We start from the raw sequence: 16,409 nt of genomic DNA, 5'->3' as shown, positions 1-16,409 counted from the left end.
CAGTCTTGGCAACAAGCATGGTTGGCCGCTCCAAACGGAGCAAGGCAGCAAAGGCTATGGCTACAGCCCCCATAGCTACCGCTACCACCCCTCCCCCCGATGGCTGCTTCTTCAGCCTCAGTAACTGCCAAGGCAGCTCCAGCTCCCACACAGAGCGAAGCTGCCAAGGTCGCTCCCTCCCCGACTGCAGACACTGTTGCCTCAAAGACTCCGTCTCCAAAGACTGACAGGGCAGCTACTGTACTCCCCCACACTGGGCACTACTGCTGCTGCTACATGCACAACAGTCACTGTATTATGCCAATGCCAGTGACAGTCATTTAGACTCTGGAAATAAATCCAGAGATGGTGAGCTCATATCAGCATCAATTGCCAGTTGTAAGAATCACAAGAAGGACTGCTTGTGCTGCAGATGATAGCCAAGGGGCATCATCATCAACACAAGGAGGAGAGGAAGTGACCACCCGATCCTTTTATCCAAGTGAGCTGAGAGATATGCGACTTTAGTCTTCCTGAAGGCAAGAATGTTGTAGCCTGGCTGCTCCTGGGATAACGGAGCTGAAAGTATGGAACTAGAAGGTGGGGAAGCCAGGCAGTTGAGGTCTCTGTCAAGGGATTCCACCATTGACAGGGCAATTCAAGAGAGAACAACTCCACCACTCTATGGAGTCGACTCCTGACAGCTATGAAGGCAAGGTTTCCCTTCAAGGAAGATGTTATATGTAATCCAGGGAAATGAAATACTATGGAGAGGTGTCTAGTTCCTGAGAGAATTAGCTGTGTGGGAGATCATCTATTTGGACCAAACAGCCAATAGGGGACAGACCCAGATAAAATCCTTTGTACATGACCTATGAGGCACAGGTTTGTATAAAGCGCACCACGTGCATATGCTAAGTCATTGGCATCAATGATCTGGACAGCTTCAGGTGAACAAAACATTTCTGATGTGTTTAAGCAGTTTCAGGACTTTGAGGACAGCCTTGCTGGCTCTCTACGGGCTTGTGTCTCGACTGTGGAGAAACTGTGTGAAAAATCTGACAATCGGTTCAAAAAGCTGTTGCAAGAAATCAAAGCACCCTGAGAAGAAAGGTTCCATTCACGACCTGTACAAACCTATGTTTCAGCTATTAGGAGAAGGCGTTTCCAATCTCAAGAGAGAGGACAGAGGCAGCCCACAAAAAGAGGCACATTGTGGTTCTTCCTAAGTGAGCAGGGAGAAAACATGAAAAAGTGGCATGGAAGACCTACCTCAGAACTTCAGGAACGAGTACGTGAGATAAAAGGAAAAACTCCTAGGAAGGTGGCTGCTCCAGTTTACAAAAGGAGCAGAAGAGATTCTGATGCTCTTGAAGGAACCTCTAATTCACACCCAGAGACTGTGCAAAACAGAAATTAGAGGTGCCCTGCCTCCAACCAGGAGGAGGAAAGGGATAACAGAGTTTATTGGACTGTACAAATACGATGGCCTGGTACAACACACCCCCAGGAGTACAAAGCTTTAGTGGACACTGGTGCTCAGTGCACAATAATTCCTTCTAATTATAAAGGAACGCAATCCATCAATTTAGTTGGAGTGACTGGGGGATCCCAGGAACTGACTGTTGTAGAGGCTGAAATGAGCCTAACTGGAAAAAACTGGCAAAAGCAACCCATTGTGACTGGCCCAGATGCTCCGTGCATCCTTGGCATAGACTACCTCAAGAGAGGGTATTTTAAGGACCCAAAAGGGTATAGGTGGGCATTTGGTATAGCAGCTGTGGACACTGAGAATATTGAACAGCTGTCTGCTCTGCCTGGTCTCTCAGACGACCCTTCTGTTGCAAGACTGCTGATGGTTGACGATCAGCAGGTGCCAGTTGCTACCACGACGGTGCATCGTCAATAATATCGCACCAATCGAGACTCTTTGATTCCTATCCAGAAGTTGATCCGTCAATGGGAAAGCCAGGGTGTGATCAGTAAGACTCGCTCACCTTTTAACAGCCCATTTGGCCAGTGCCTAAGTCTAGTGACGAGTGGAGACTAACTGTAGACTATGGTGGCCTGAATGAAGTTACGCCACCACTGAGTGCTGCTGTGCCTGACATGCTAGAACTGCAATTTGATCTGGTGTCAAAGGCAGCCAAGTGGTATGCTACAATTGACATTGCTAATGCGTTTTTCTCTATTCCTTTAGCAGCAGAGTGTAGACCACGGTTTGCTTTCACCTGGAGGGGCATCCAGTACACGTGGAATCGCTTGCCCCAGGGGTGGAAACACAGTCCTACCATCTGCCATGGACTGATCCAGACCACGCTGGAACAAGGTAAAGCTCCAGAACACTTGCAATACATTGATGACATCATCGTATGGGACGACACAGCGAAAGAAGTCTTCGAGAAAGGTGAGAGAATAATTCAGATTCTTTTGGATGCTGGTGTTGCCATAAAACGAAGCAAGGTCAAGGGACCTGCATGAGAGATCCGGTTTTTAGGAATAAAATGGCAAGATGGCCGTCGTCAGTTCCCAATGGACGTGATCAACAAAATTGCAGCAATATCTCCACCTACTAATAAAAAGGAGGCACAGACTTTCTTGGGTGTTGTAGGTTTTTGGAGAATGCATATTCCTGACTACAGCCCGATCGTGAGCCCTCTCTATCGAGTGACTCGTAAAAAGAACCAATTTGAGTGGGGCCCAGAACAACAACAAGCCTTTGAACAAATTAAGTGTGAGATAGCTCATGCAGTGGCCCTTGGGCCGGTTCGGACTGGACTAGATGTTAAAAAATGTGCTCTACGCTGCAGCCAGAGATAATGGCCCTACCTGGAGCCTCTGGAAGAAAGCATCAGGAGAAACTCGAGGTCATCCCTTAGGTTTATGGTCTGTTAAAAACTACACTAAAGGCAATGGGTGGTGGAACCTTCAAAAACTGGGATTCACATTTAGCAAAAGCCACTTGGTTGGTCAACACTAGAGGATCAACCAATCGAGCCGGGCCTGCCCAATCAGAAATTCTACGGACTGTAGGAGGAGATAAAGTCCCTGTAGTACACATGAAAAATATGTTAGGAAAGGCAGTCTGGGTTACTCCTGCCTCAGGCAAAGGCAAGCCCATTCGTGGGCTTGTTTTTGCCCAAGGACCTGGCAGCACTTGGTGGGTTATGCTGAAGGATGGAGAAGTTCGGTGTGTACCTCACAGGGATTTGATTTTAGGTGAGAATATTCAATACTTAACTGCATGATGTCAATTGCTACATGATGCTATATGCCATACAACAGTGTTCAGTAAGTGTCTTTCAGATCAAGACAGTGATGATGAAACCCGAGCTAGCTTCTTCGAGTGGCACCTGACAACTTCTTCAATGTCTTTAACCCACAAACCGTGGGCATGAGATGCACTAGATATAACATTTTTCCTGCCCTGGGAAACTGTTGTGATAAATGAAGCTTAAAGTCATTAACTAAATGAACTTAATGAACTTTTCAAAAGGATGGCACATGGACTAAGAGAATGATGAATTACATCTGTGTGTGTATATATATGGTAGTAGTAATTAACTAGAATGTATTGATAAGGCCTAAGCATTTTGTGAATGGTATGGAATAAGGGGTGGAATGTCCTGGTTTTGTTTAAAACAAGACCAATTTCTCTTTTAGTGAATTTTCCTTTCAGCTAAGTTCTTCTTAGTAACTGCACTTTTCTGAATTTGGCTGCATGTTTTTGCAGACAGGACCTGATAATGGAAGCAATGGTATACAGAAGAGACCCAGGTTTAGACTAATTGCTATGACAGTCAAGGTTGCTGATAAAAATGCATGTCCCATAAGTGAGAGGGATGTACTTGCAAGGAGGGGCGAACAGAACAGGTGACCAAAATTGACCAACTAAGTATTCCATCCCATCCACGTCATCGTCAGCTATGGCCGGCATCTGAAGAGGATGCTGCCTGTCATCCCTGCGATCCGAGGCCTGGTTCCAGACCCTGCATCCAGTTCCGGTTTGCTGTAGAGTCCAGCCCAGGACTTCCAGGTGCCTGCCCTGCAGCCGCTAGAGCAGTGCCGGCTCCCCTGCTGAGCTGTGCCAGGAAATTCAAGATTGATTTTGTATGTTTTGTATTATTTTCTCTGTTTTATTAGTAGCATTTTCTAATTGAGCATTTTTAACTTTTTCCAAATTGCAAGTTTCTCTCTCTTTTCCTCCTATTGCCTTTTCTTGGTGGGGAAGGGGTTGACTGAGAGCATCTGCCATGGTTTATTGTCACCCTGTAGTGACAGATTTGTATATTTTGCATTATTTTCTCTCATTACTAGTATGTAAATAATGTAAAGCTTTTTTAACTTTCCTCCTTTTCCCTTTCTCTAGTTAGTGGTGGGGGGGGAGTGGGGGGATGCGTGTGTGGTTAATAGATAGTATCTGCCACACTTTATTGCTGTCTTGCAATAAATGGTGACATGCCCACACTATCTGTACAGTTTCCTGCCTGGGAAACTGGGTCCTGCACACCTTCCTTCTTCCTTTCCTCAAAAAAGATACGGTGAAGGGACAACGCAGCTCTGTTCCTTGTCCCTTCATACCCCTTTTCTGCCTCCAAACATGCACCAGGTGGCAGACTAGTTTTGGAAAGAGCTTGTCTGTGTAATAATGTTTTAACTTGCTTTTATTCCACCAAATTATCCCTCCACACTATATGAAAATGCCAGTCTTGGTCAACTTCGTCATAATAACTTAAGGCAAGGAGAGATCATAGACTAAAGATGAAGAGTAACAAAAAAAATTCCCATTGAGAACAACAGCTGAAGCACAGCTGGACAGCTTTCTATCTGAGCTTGAGAGAAACCTCTGTCTTCCTTACCCTCATCTACTTCGGGGGTTTGAACTCTCATCTTGAAATAAAGACAATATTCATAAAGATCCAATTTTTAATCTAATGGGCCTGTCAAATGAGATTAGCCATTGAAAAGGTGACAATATTTTTTCAGCTACTGATTCATTAAATAAACTGGAAGTTAATTAAATGGTTAATATAAGTGAATATTTAGAATGGAAACAAGAACCCACATAATTATTTTGTTTATGTATTAGCATAGCCACACTATGCCCTTAAAATCTGAATTCCTAACAATAGTTCCTGATGTATATAAATTTGCTATCATCTCAATATTTGCTATTTTAATACTACATATGTTTAGCCTGTTAATGATTGATATCAAATCACAAGCTTAATCTTAATACCTATCGAGTTGGTAATGTTCTAAAGAAAAACACATTCTGATATCACTGTGACCAGCAGAACAGAAAAAACTAGTGCAATGTTTGCTACATTTTGGACATCAGTCATGGATGGATAATTACAGAAGTGGAAGTCAGCAGGTTTTTTTCTTTATTAATTTTGGAAATACAGATATTCTTTCAGTCAGCTGATCGGAGCCAGCCCAGCGAGAGCCAGAGCCGGCGGGGTTCAGCCGACCACGAGGTTCAGCCGAGATGAGGAAGCTCAGAGGGAAACGTACAGGGATAGCATGATTCCCGACCGGTCCCAATCCCCGCAGCCCCGGCAGCCCATTGCGAGAGAGTGGCTGACGTGGCGGGGGGCGTTCCCACGGTGACGGTGACCACACCCCCTCCCCTTGCCTTGAAAAAGCCTTTGGGACTAGTTGCTGCCCACCAGGTGCAGGGAGGAGCAACCAGCTTGTGTAGCGGGTGAGTCCCACCCACACTGTGCTGCAGCAGCGGGTGTGGTAGCTTGTGCAGCAGGGTGCAGAGAGCACTTGCTGCTTGTCAGCCCCTCTAACTTATTGCCAGCATCCCAGAGTGCTGACGACCATGGTCGCCTCCAGGAGGAGAGCTTGTCTCAAACAGACTGTGGCAATGCAGACTGAGGTTCTGTCCCGAACGGTGGCTGTTCAGGTCTCCGGCTGCAGGGAGTGCCAGAGCCTGCTGCTGCCAGGGGAGGGAGGCCAGCTCTCCACCTGTGTGAGGTGTGAGCAGGTGCAAGACCTGCTCGACATGGTTGTGAAACTTAAGGAGGAGGTTGAGATGCTGAGGACCATCAGGGAGTGTGAAAGGGAGATCGACTGGTGGAGTAACACCCTGACGTGCCAGTCGGAAAGGTCCCAGGGAGGTACCCCCCAAAAGGAGATGGACCTCCTGCCCTCTCGGACAGAGGCGGAAGTCCTGAGACGGCCCCACCCTTGTTGCTGTCGGGCAGAGGTAGGGGACCTAAAAGACGACGAGGGTTGGAAGCGTATTCCGGTTCGGCGTCACAGGCAGCACCCCTCCCTGCCTCCTATGTCTCCCCACGTGCCCCTCCGTAATAGATTTGAGGCCCTGGATCTTGAAGAAGAGGTAGTTGAGGAGGTGGTGCCAAGCCTGCCTACAAGATCACATAGGAAGAGGCGGTTGACTTTGCAACTCAAGACTGCCTCTGATAAGAAAGAAAGAAGGGTGATTGTGTCACGGAGGCACCCTGTAGGTTAATTTAAGGGACAACAGGGTCCAAAACAACTTTTATTAGACCGGTGAGGAACAGGGTTTTAACACTCCAAAAGTGACTTAAATAAAGGTTCGGATATCAGCTGAGGAAAAATATTTAAGGGACAGCAACTAATACAACAGGCGGTCCACAGTGTGCATGCACGTGGCTTCACTCAAAACAATGCTGGAGCCGTCCCCGAGTCCCGGAGAAGTACACACTTGCCTAAACACAGTGCGGGATTATTTTTAAAGGGATACACGTACTCGTAGTGAGTACGGAAAGTGTACACTCGCGATTCCGCGAGGGTAAATTTATAATACACTCGCAATCCTGCGAGGGTTAATTTACTTACACGTGCAAGTGTGCACGGAATCCTACACGTGCTTATGTGGAAGCACGGGAGGAAAATACACTCGCGATTGTGCGAGGGGCTCTAGGCGGCCACTCGCGATTGTGCGAGGAAATAATTTATACAAGTGCTCGTATTGGGCACGGAAAGTTACGCGTGCAAGTGTGCACGGAAGGAAAATACACTCGCGACTGTGCGAGGAAATAATTTAAAGTACACGTGCATATGTGCACGGAAGGAAAATACACTTGCGACTGTGCGAGGAAATAATTTAAAGTACGCGTACAAATGTGCACGGAAGGAAAATACACCCGCGATTCTGCGAGGGTAAATTTACACGTGCTCATATGGAGCGCGGAAAGTTATACATGCATATGTGCAAGAAAAGTATAAATATACTCGCAATCCTGCGAGAAGTTTTACTCACATCCGTGGCGGCGAGGCAAGCGGAGTCCCCATCCCCAGGAGGGGGGCTCTAGGTGGCAGCATCTTGCTCGTGCTCCGAGAGACCCGCGACAATGGGCGGAGTCTCGATGAGAGTCCCGTTTTTATACTGGCTGATCAGATCTGACTGTAGGCATTCTAGAAGCTTCTCTGCACCCCCACACTGTCTGTGGGTGCCCCTGAAGACTCCAAACATCCCCCACACTGGTTGCAGGCGCCCAGCGGCTCAGTGTGCCTTGGCACTCCCTTCTCCTAATGGCCCTGGCCAGGGTGCTCTGGGGCCAAACAAAAGAAGCTGTTAGCCGCAAGTAGCAGAGAAAGAGAGGACATGTGCCCACTCCTCCATACTGAAGGAGGGAGGGGGAGAGAGGGGGGGTTTGCATTCTGCCACAGATTGTAATAGGAAATTCCCTTCTGAAAGGAACAGAGGGCCCAATATGCAGAGCTGACCCTCATCTTAAGGAAGTTTGCAGTCTACCTGGAGCCCGGATCAAGGATATCGCTAGAGAGCTCCCCAAACTGGTGCACCCAACAGACTGCTACCCGCTGCTGGTCTTCCAGACAGATGGGGAGGAAGCTGCTTCCCGTAGTCTGAGGGGAATGAAGAACGATTTCAAGGTCTTGGGAAGGATGGTGAAAGACTCAGGGGCTCAAGTGATCTTCTCTTCACTCCTTCCATCTTCAAGTGACAATGTGGGACGGAATAGGAAAATTCAGTCTCTAAATGGTTGGCTCCAAGACTGGTGCTACAGGCAGGGCTTTGGATTTTTTGATAATGGTTGGTTTTATAAGACACCAGTCCGGACAGTGTCACGCGGGAAAGGTTTATCTCGCAGGGGCAAAAGGATGCTGGGGCAGGAATTAGCTGGGCTCATTTGGAGAGCTTTAAACTAGGCTCAAAGGGGGATGGGGTTGTAGCTGGATTTGTCCCAGTGGGGCAGCATTCTAAAACTGATGAGGACCGGGTGGCCTCCTATGCCCCTAGGGAGAAATTGGTGTGCTCTGCTTGCTCCCTGAAATGCCTGTACACCAATGCGCGCAGCATGGGGAATAAGCAGGAGGAGTTAAAATCCTATGTTCGGTCGGGAGATTATGATCTGGTGGCAATTGCGGAAACATGGTGGGACAGTTCACATGACTGGAATGTGGTCATGGATGGCTATGCCCTTATCAGGAAAGACAGGCCAGCCAGGTGTGGTGGTGGAGTTGCTCTCTATGTGAGAGAGCAACTGCAGTGTACTAAATTCTGCCCAGGAGCGGATGACGAGCGAGATGAGAATGTATGGGTCAGGATCAAGGGGCAGGCTGGCAGGGGTGACACTGTTGTGGGTGTCTATTACAGGCCACCAGATCAGGGTGAGGAAGTTGATGAGGCCTTCTATGGGCAGCTGAGAGTTGCCTCACATTCACAGACCCTGGTTGTTGTGGGTGATTTTAACTTCCCTGATGTTTGCTGGAAGGACCATTCAGCCAGCCAGCCACAGTCCAGGAGGTTCCTCCAGTGCATTGATGATAACTTCCTCATGCAGATGGTGGAGGAGCTGACTAGGAGAGGTGCACTGCTGGATCTCATCCTCACTAACAAGGAGGGTCTGGTCAAAGCAGTAAAGGTTGAGGGCTGCCTGGGTTGCAGTGACCACGAGATGGTGGAGTTCAGCATCTTGTGTGGCAGGAACAGAATAGCAAGCAGAATTGCAACCCTGGACTTTAGCAGGGCTAACTTGGGCTTTTTCAAGCAATTGCTGGGGGAAAACCCATGGGCAAGACTGCTTGAAGGAAAAGGGGCCCAAGATAGCTGGATTGCATTCAGAGATTGTTTCTTCCATGCTCAGGATCAGAGCATCCCCACACGTAGGAAGTCAAGGAAGGGAGCCAGGAGGCCTGTGTGGTTGAATAAGGATCTGTTGGGTATGCTCAAGCAGAAGAGGAGAGTTTACAGTTCACGGAAGCAGGGGCTTGCCACTTGGGAAGAATATAAGGCTGCTGTTAGAGGATATAGGAAGGCAGCTAGGATAGCCAAGGCCTCCTTAGAATTACAGCTGGCGAGAGGGGTCAAGGACAGCAAAAAGAACTTTTTCAAATACATTGCAGATAAAACTAATACCAGAGGCAATGTAGGCCCACTGATGAACGGGGTGGGTGCCCTGGTGGCAGAAGATACAGAGAAGGCAGAATTACTGAATGCCTTCTTTGTCTCTGTCTACTCTGCCGGAGGCTGTCCTGGGGAGCCCTGTACCCCTGAGACCCCGGATAAAGCCAGGTCAATGGAGGAGTTTACTTTAGTCAATGAGGACTGGGTTAGGGAGCAAATAAATAGTCTTGACATCCATAAATCCATGGGTCCAGATGGGATGCATCCGCGGGTGCTGAGGGAGCTGGCTGAAGTCATTGCTGGACCGCTCTCCATCATCTTTGCCAAGTCTTGGGAAACGGGAGAGGTGCCCGAGGATTGGAGGAAAGCAAATGTCACTCCAGTCTTCAAAAAGGGCAAGAAGGAGGACCCAGGTAATTATAGACCAGTCAGCCTCACCTCTGTCCCTGGGAAAGTAATGGAACAGCTTATCCTTGGTGCCATCTCAAGGCATATCAAGGATAAGAGGGTTATTAGGGGCAGTCAGCATGGCTTTACCAAGGGTAAGTCATGCTTGACCAACCTCATAGCCTTTTATGAGAATGTAACAAGGTGGATGGATGATGGCAGAGCGGTGGATGTGGTCTACCTTGACTGCAGTAAAGCCTTTGACACAGTCTCCCACAGCATCCTCACAGCTAAGTTGAGGAGGTATGGTCTAGACAACAGAGCAGAGAGGTGGGTTGCACACTGGCTTAAGGAGAGAAGCCAGAGAGTGGTAGTGAATGGTGCCGAGTCTAGTTGAAGGCCAGTATCTAGTGGAGTGCCTCAGGGGTCAGTACTAGGGCCAATATTATTCAATATATTCATTAACAATTTGGAAAAGGGTATTGAGTGTACTATCAGCAAGTTTGGTGATGACACTAAGCTGGGAGGAGTGCTGACACACCAGAAGGCTGTGCTGCCATCCAGCGGGACCTGGACAGGCTGGAGAGTTGGGCGGGGAATAACCTGATGAAATTTAACAAGGGAAAGTGTAGAGTCCTGCATCTGGGCAGGAACAACCCCAGGTTCCAGAATAGGTTGGGAAATTACATATTAGAGAGCAGTGTAGGGGAAAGGGACCTGGGGGTCCTGGTGGACAACAGGATGACCATGAGCCAGCACTGTGCCCTTGTGGCCAGGAAGGCCAATGGCATCCTGGGGTGTATTACAAGGGGAGTGGTTAGTAGATCGAGAGAGGTCTCCTTCCCCTCTACTCTGCCCTGGTGAGACCACATCTGGAATATTGTGTCCAGTTCTGGGCCCCTCAGTTCAAGAAGGACAGGGAACTGCTGGAGAGGGTCCAGCGTAGGGCAACGAAGATGATTAAGGGAGTGGAGCACCTCCCTTATGAAGAAAGGCTGAGGGAGCTGGGTCTCTTTAGTTTGGAGAAGAGGAGACTGAGGGGTGACCTTATTAATGTGTATAAATATATAAAGGGTGAGTGCCATGAGGATGGAGCCAGGCTCTTCTCGGTGGCAAACAATGATAGGACAAGGGGTAATGGGATCAAGCTGGAACACAAGAGGTTCCACTTAAATTTGAGAAGAAACTTCTTCTCAGTAAGGGTGACAGAGCACTGGAACAGGCTGCCCAGGGAGGTTGTGGAGTCTCCTTCTCTAGAGACATTCAAAACCCGCCTGGACATGTTCCTGTGCGACCTCACCTAGGCGTTCCTGCTCCAGCAGGGGGATTGGACTAGATGATCTTTTGAGGTCCCTTCCAATCCCAAACATACTGTGATACTGTGTTACTGTGATAAAAAATATTACAAGTGGGAAAAGCAAGAAAAAGGAATTGATACCTGTTTTGTTCCTGAACTCCAACAATCTCTACTTCACTATCAGAAGAGGCAATATTGATTTCTTCATTGGTCTGGGCATTAATAGAAGAGGTTTTGTCACTTGCAAGGAAGCCTGGATCCAAATGACCTATAGATGGGGAAAATGTAAATACAGTCAATGTTTAACAGCTTACACAACTCAGAAATCAGCTGAAAAAGGAATTTCCCAAGCTAACAAAAAAAGACTGAAACACTGAGATTGGAAAATCTCATTAGATCGAGTTATTCAACTTTCAGGTTCATCATCTGATACAGGACAATCACTGGGTTTATCCAATCTCGATAGCTCTAGTGATGGTGTTATCACACAAATGTGAATGAAGTCTCACTATTGCATCATGAACACTTGATGTAATTAGGCTTTCCAGTTGTTATTTTACAACAATGCTAAGAGTTAGACTGTGCCTAAACCTCTGAAAAAAAGAAACAAGACAATCTATTGTCAACAAATCAAACTCAGTGATACTGTGGCAATCAAAGCCTATAGGCTGGACAGAAACATCGCACACACCAAAGAAAAATAATTTATTCTCTTTAAAAAAAAATAGGGGAAGGTGGTCAGTGACAAAAAAAAAAAACAACAACAACAACAAACCCATCAGTTTCTGGTCACACATCTGCTCTAACATTATTACAAATACTTGAAAAAAAAATCTGTTCTCCATAAGTTCCATCTACAGCAGTGTTGTTTTATTACAGTACCTCAATGCTATCTACTTCATCAGTCTGTCAAACAACAAGTCCTCTCTAAATACTCATGAATATAGCAGGTTTTGTCTTTTCTGCCAAGTACTGCTAAGAAGGTTCTTCACCACAATGAGTGAAGCTGTATTGTGACATGGTATATAATACTTGCATGGAAAACACAAGCCAGTCAGAATTATTATTTGTTTTACAGAAAATAAATAACTTTTTAAAATCAATTTAAGTAACATTTTTCAATAAAGAGGTAATTTCTACTTTTTTCTTTAAAAAATTAATACTTCTACTATCTCTCTTTAGCAGTAACCTGGGGGATGCTAGGCAGCCCTGAAGCAGATGAAACTACCTAATTCTTGGAAACTGCTTACTCAGCTGTATTACACAGGGGAAGAATCATTTATCAAGCAGGAAATTTGAGATTAGTTCAACATATTATGTATATCTAGTTTGACTGGACACCTCTTCAAAGATGAGAGGAGGAGGATGCAATAATGATCCACAGAATTTCAAAGGTGTGCAAAAAAGCAGAACTGATTATATCCCCAGATAGATCAAGAGAATGCAGAGAGAAATTAAACTTAAAAGGTCTAGGGAAACCCTCTAATGACTGCTTAAAGTACTTGGAAAAGATGCAAGCAAATTGAGGGGCAATATCTGATCAGGGTTAGCAAGGGAAGGAAACCTGTGTGCTGCTATGTACCCAAAGGAGGAGTTTCCTCCTCACAAGACAAAAAAAGATTTGTCTTCTGAACTTAAATTAATAGCCCAGGTAGAGTTTTCCTAATGTTACAGTTCAGCCGAACATTTCTTGGCAAATATCACTGACTGCCAGAAAGTCCCAAAATGGGTCACGGATATTTCTTTAATAGAAGTGGCTGGGCACATTGTGAAACATGAAATGGAAGTGCTCAGAGGCTTTGATTCATGTGCTGGTGATGCAAACCAGAAGCTTTAAGTGATCGCCACCTCAGTGATTCGCATTGTCCCGTTCCTGAACGTCACTGCTGCTACAGCACAGGTAGCAGAACAGCAACATGATCCTTGGGCATTGATTCACACAAGCTGGTATGGATATCAACTTGCCTTAATATGACATAATAATGCATTAATGACATACCACCATTCTGCACCCTTTGCTAGACAGGCTAATGTCTGGCAGAGGGGCAAAGCAAACCACCTCTTAAATAGCCCCCAAATGAATCCCCAGAAGTATAAATGAGAGCCCCAAAAGAGCTTTCCTATGTTACTATAGCTTTAAGTTGAGACAACAAAAAGGTAATTAACAGTAGAGAAACCATGATTAACAGAGTAAATATTGCAACAATAGCTGAGTATAAATCAGGATGACAGCATTCAGCCTCTGGCCATACAAATTTAATGCCTAATAATATGCCTATGTTGTTAATTTATTTGCACAAACATTAGGATGACACCCAAAGGAGATGTTTTGCTTGCCCTACAGCATCAGGGCTTGCAAAACAGCCCCAAATATTTGCCTGTGCACAAAGATATGATAGTGTGTGCTAATAAGATTTTTCACTTAGGTAAAGCTTATGTTGTTATTTTCCCATGGGAGCACATCATTTAATGTCCGTTAAACTAGATACTGGCCTGAAAATTAAATTTGGGAATGAGACGAAATATTTGAAAATTCTGCTTTGCAAATATGCAATCCTAGACATGGTAAGAAAAGGCCAGTATTGACAAAGTTGCCATCAGAAGTGTACCAAGGCTGCAGGGCTCTGGTGTATGCAGGAAGAAAAAGAAAATTAGTGAAAAAAAGACATTGCAGGAATCTTTGTCAATTTTTATCAGTTGTAGTTGGAATACATGTCAGACCTTTTTAATAAACACCTATACTGTTTTATTGCCAGAATCCACACAAGGAGCTTTAAAAAAATAAATATAATAAATAATATAATATTAAAAATATTAAAATATAATAGTTACAAATTTAAATTAAAAATAAATATAATTTTTTAAAATAAATATAAATTACAAAAATACTAAAAGCAAGAAAGGGAGAGAAACCAACTGAGATGCTGGAACAAGCATCAGAGGAAGATAATTTAAACAAACCTGTATCAGCACTCAGTTCATCTAGCAGCCCTCTTGTTCTCCAGGTAGAGCCCGAGTCTTGATTTCCTAAAGAATTATTGTGCTCTTGAACTACTGCAGCTGCCAACAGATTGTCCACATTTACCACTTCTGGGTCTGAATTTGTGTCTGATATATCATAATGAGTTATAATTGGAGGTCCACCTGCAAAAGGAGAGAGAAAAGCAATGTAGATTAGAAGTTGGTATAATGTGAAAGACACCTTTGAAAGTACAAATAATTTCTTTAAGGATTAATGCAATCTCCTACAGGAAGCTCTTAAAGAACTATAAGTTATATGAATTATTAAGCTTCAGTTAATGAACATAGTCTGAGATTACAGACACTTTAACCTTTGCAAATACAGAAAACACAAATGTAAAAACCCCCACTTTTATCAACATATCAGTTGTGTATTATCTTTTATATTAACACATAAACATGTCCATATCTGACATTACATTTACAATCTTAAAAGGATAAAACCTTCAGTTTAAAATAAAAAAAAATAAGTTCCAGGACATTAAATTTGGCAAGACGAGACATTTAACTATAAAATTTTACAAAACTCAAGTGAAAGTTTACATTAATTCAGGGTTGATTGAATAAAACTAACTTTCTGATATAACTGATACAGTGATAATAAATTTAACATTAAGCAACTTTCTTTACATACCATTTACCTGTCAAGGACAGGGAAATTTTTCAAAATGGCAATGTTTTTTGTTTTTATCTTTTTTTAAGATCAAAAATAACAAGAAACAAAACTATAATGTACAGTGATAAATATGCTTTTAATTCAATATCATTACCATATGAATCTTTGGCCATCAAAGTGAAGGGGAAAAGAGGGAGAGAAAATTGCTTACATGATTCTGAAATCTATTATTGAGGAATAACAAAAAGCTATTTTTGGTCTATTTTGTTAGGACAGACTATTTTATTTGTGAGGAATTAAAATCACTTATAATTACAAAGCATGCTAAAAACAGAAGAGCCTCAGAAAAAAAAAAGTCAAATTCAAGACAAAGATTAATGTGGAAGAAGAGAGAAAGGATAAATATTGTAATTCTGAAAGGATGCACATTTTAACTCAAATGCCTCATCTCAGCTACAGCTTATCAACTCAGAGTGGATGTAAGTGGTAGGAGTTCTCACTCCCCAAATGGCAGAATCAAAACTTTCTTTGGACCAAGACTTCATCCACAAAAATGAGTATGAAAAAGGTTATGCCAAAGCTCAGCTGTTTTGCTACTGCGATTCTTTAACTCCAAGGAAGTTCTGGCAGTTGAGTGTTAAGCAGGAGTCTTTTGTTATGGATATGATATATAGAGGGTATAATTTGTATGGGATAATATAAAATAATCATAAACTAATAATGTGTTTAGGAAGACAGGACCTTCAGAATTACAAAATGAGTAAAGAAATCTTTAAAAGTCACAGAGTGAAACTGAAAGACTTTTCAGGAAAGACTGATTTCTTTTAGGAGTGTTAAGCGGCTGTTGAAAACAGAAAGAACATGATGAACTAAAAGTTTCAAATTTAGTTCTCTGAAAAGCTGTTTCTACTGATGATTTTAGAGGAGAATTTTTGCTTGTTTTGGTTTGGCTTTTTTTTTTTGGTAACTTGGTCATTGAAACCCACTATTTTAAGAAATGCCTATTTTGTGATTAGCAACACACTTCATTAAAGAGTGACCATATTGCTTAAGTCATACTAAAGAACAGTTTTGCAACAAGGTATAAAGAAATTCACAAAATATTTCTGATCAGACCTGCCTTCAAAACAACACTTTCATAAAACAGTGCTATATTACAAACTTAAAAGAGACCCAACAAAAATAAATGGGTAGTATTAATGTATTAAAGATCAAACTGTTCACAACATGAAACACTGATGATTATGACTGTAAAAGAAGTCCCGATAATTAACTGAAAGGCAATCTTTGTCTTTTTAAAAGACAATTACAAAATAATGGAATACCAAGTTCAAAATTGAGCTGGCTGATGTTCAGTGAATTATTTGTGAAAGTCAATGATTAAATTACATGCAGAAGTTACAACTGTACTGAATCATGAAAGGCATGTTTTCTTTCAGTCTTATCAGAGTTCAGCATGAACATATATAATGTGATCTATAAAAATAAATAGTCAAGTGCAGAAGATACGAGGGTCAAGTACAATATTGACTATTTGACCATCTTTTCAATAGGTTATATAAAGTTTCAGGAGCTATGTACTGTTCCTTCAGGTCTCTGTTTCTCTCACTTCTTACTAAGATCTCCAAAAGCAAAAGTGAAATTTGATTTTAGATAGATGTGCCTACACAAGTAAAATTTAATTTGGACAAAAGGTACCAATAGTCTCAAGTCAAAATTGTACCACTCCTACATGTATAATC

General features: G+C 43.6%; 1 protein-coding gene across 3 annotated transcripts in view; it reads right to left on the bottom strand.

The window, feature by feature from the left end:
• Positions 1-16,409, bottom strand: part of LOC135577177 (protein ARK2N-like) — a 79,505-nt gene that overhangs the window by 8,757 nt on the left and 54,339 nt on the right. For all 3 annotated transcript variants that reach the window (XM_065045014.1, XM_065045013.1, XM_065045012.1), the window contains exons 3-4: positions 13,992-14,174; positions 11,172-11,298 (exon numbers count right to left, since the gene is read on the bottom strand). In XM_065045014.1, coding sequence (XP_064901086.1) covers positions 11,172-11,298; positions 13,992-14,174 — 310 coding nt within the window. The remainder of the gene's footprint in view (positions 1-11,171; positions 11,299-13,991; positions 14,175-16,409) is intronic.

Source organism: Columba livia, chromosome W (assembly GCF_036013475.1).
Source record: "Columba livia isolate bColLiv1 breed racing homer chromosome W, bColLiv1.pat.W.v2, whole genome shotgun sequence".
Classification (NCBI taxonomy): Eukaryota; Metazoa; Chordata; class Aves; order Columbiformes; family Columbidae; genus Columba; species Columba livia.
The sequence above is the reverse complement of the archived record's forward strand: the minus strand, read 5'-3'. Positions and strand labels throughout refer to the sequence as shown.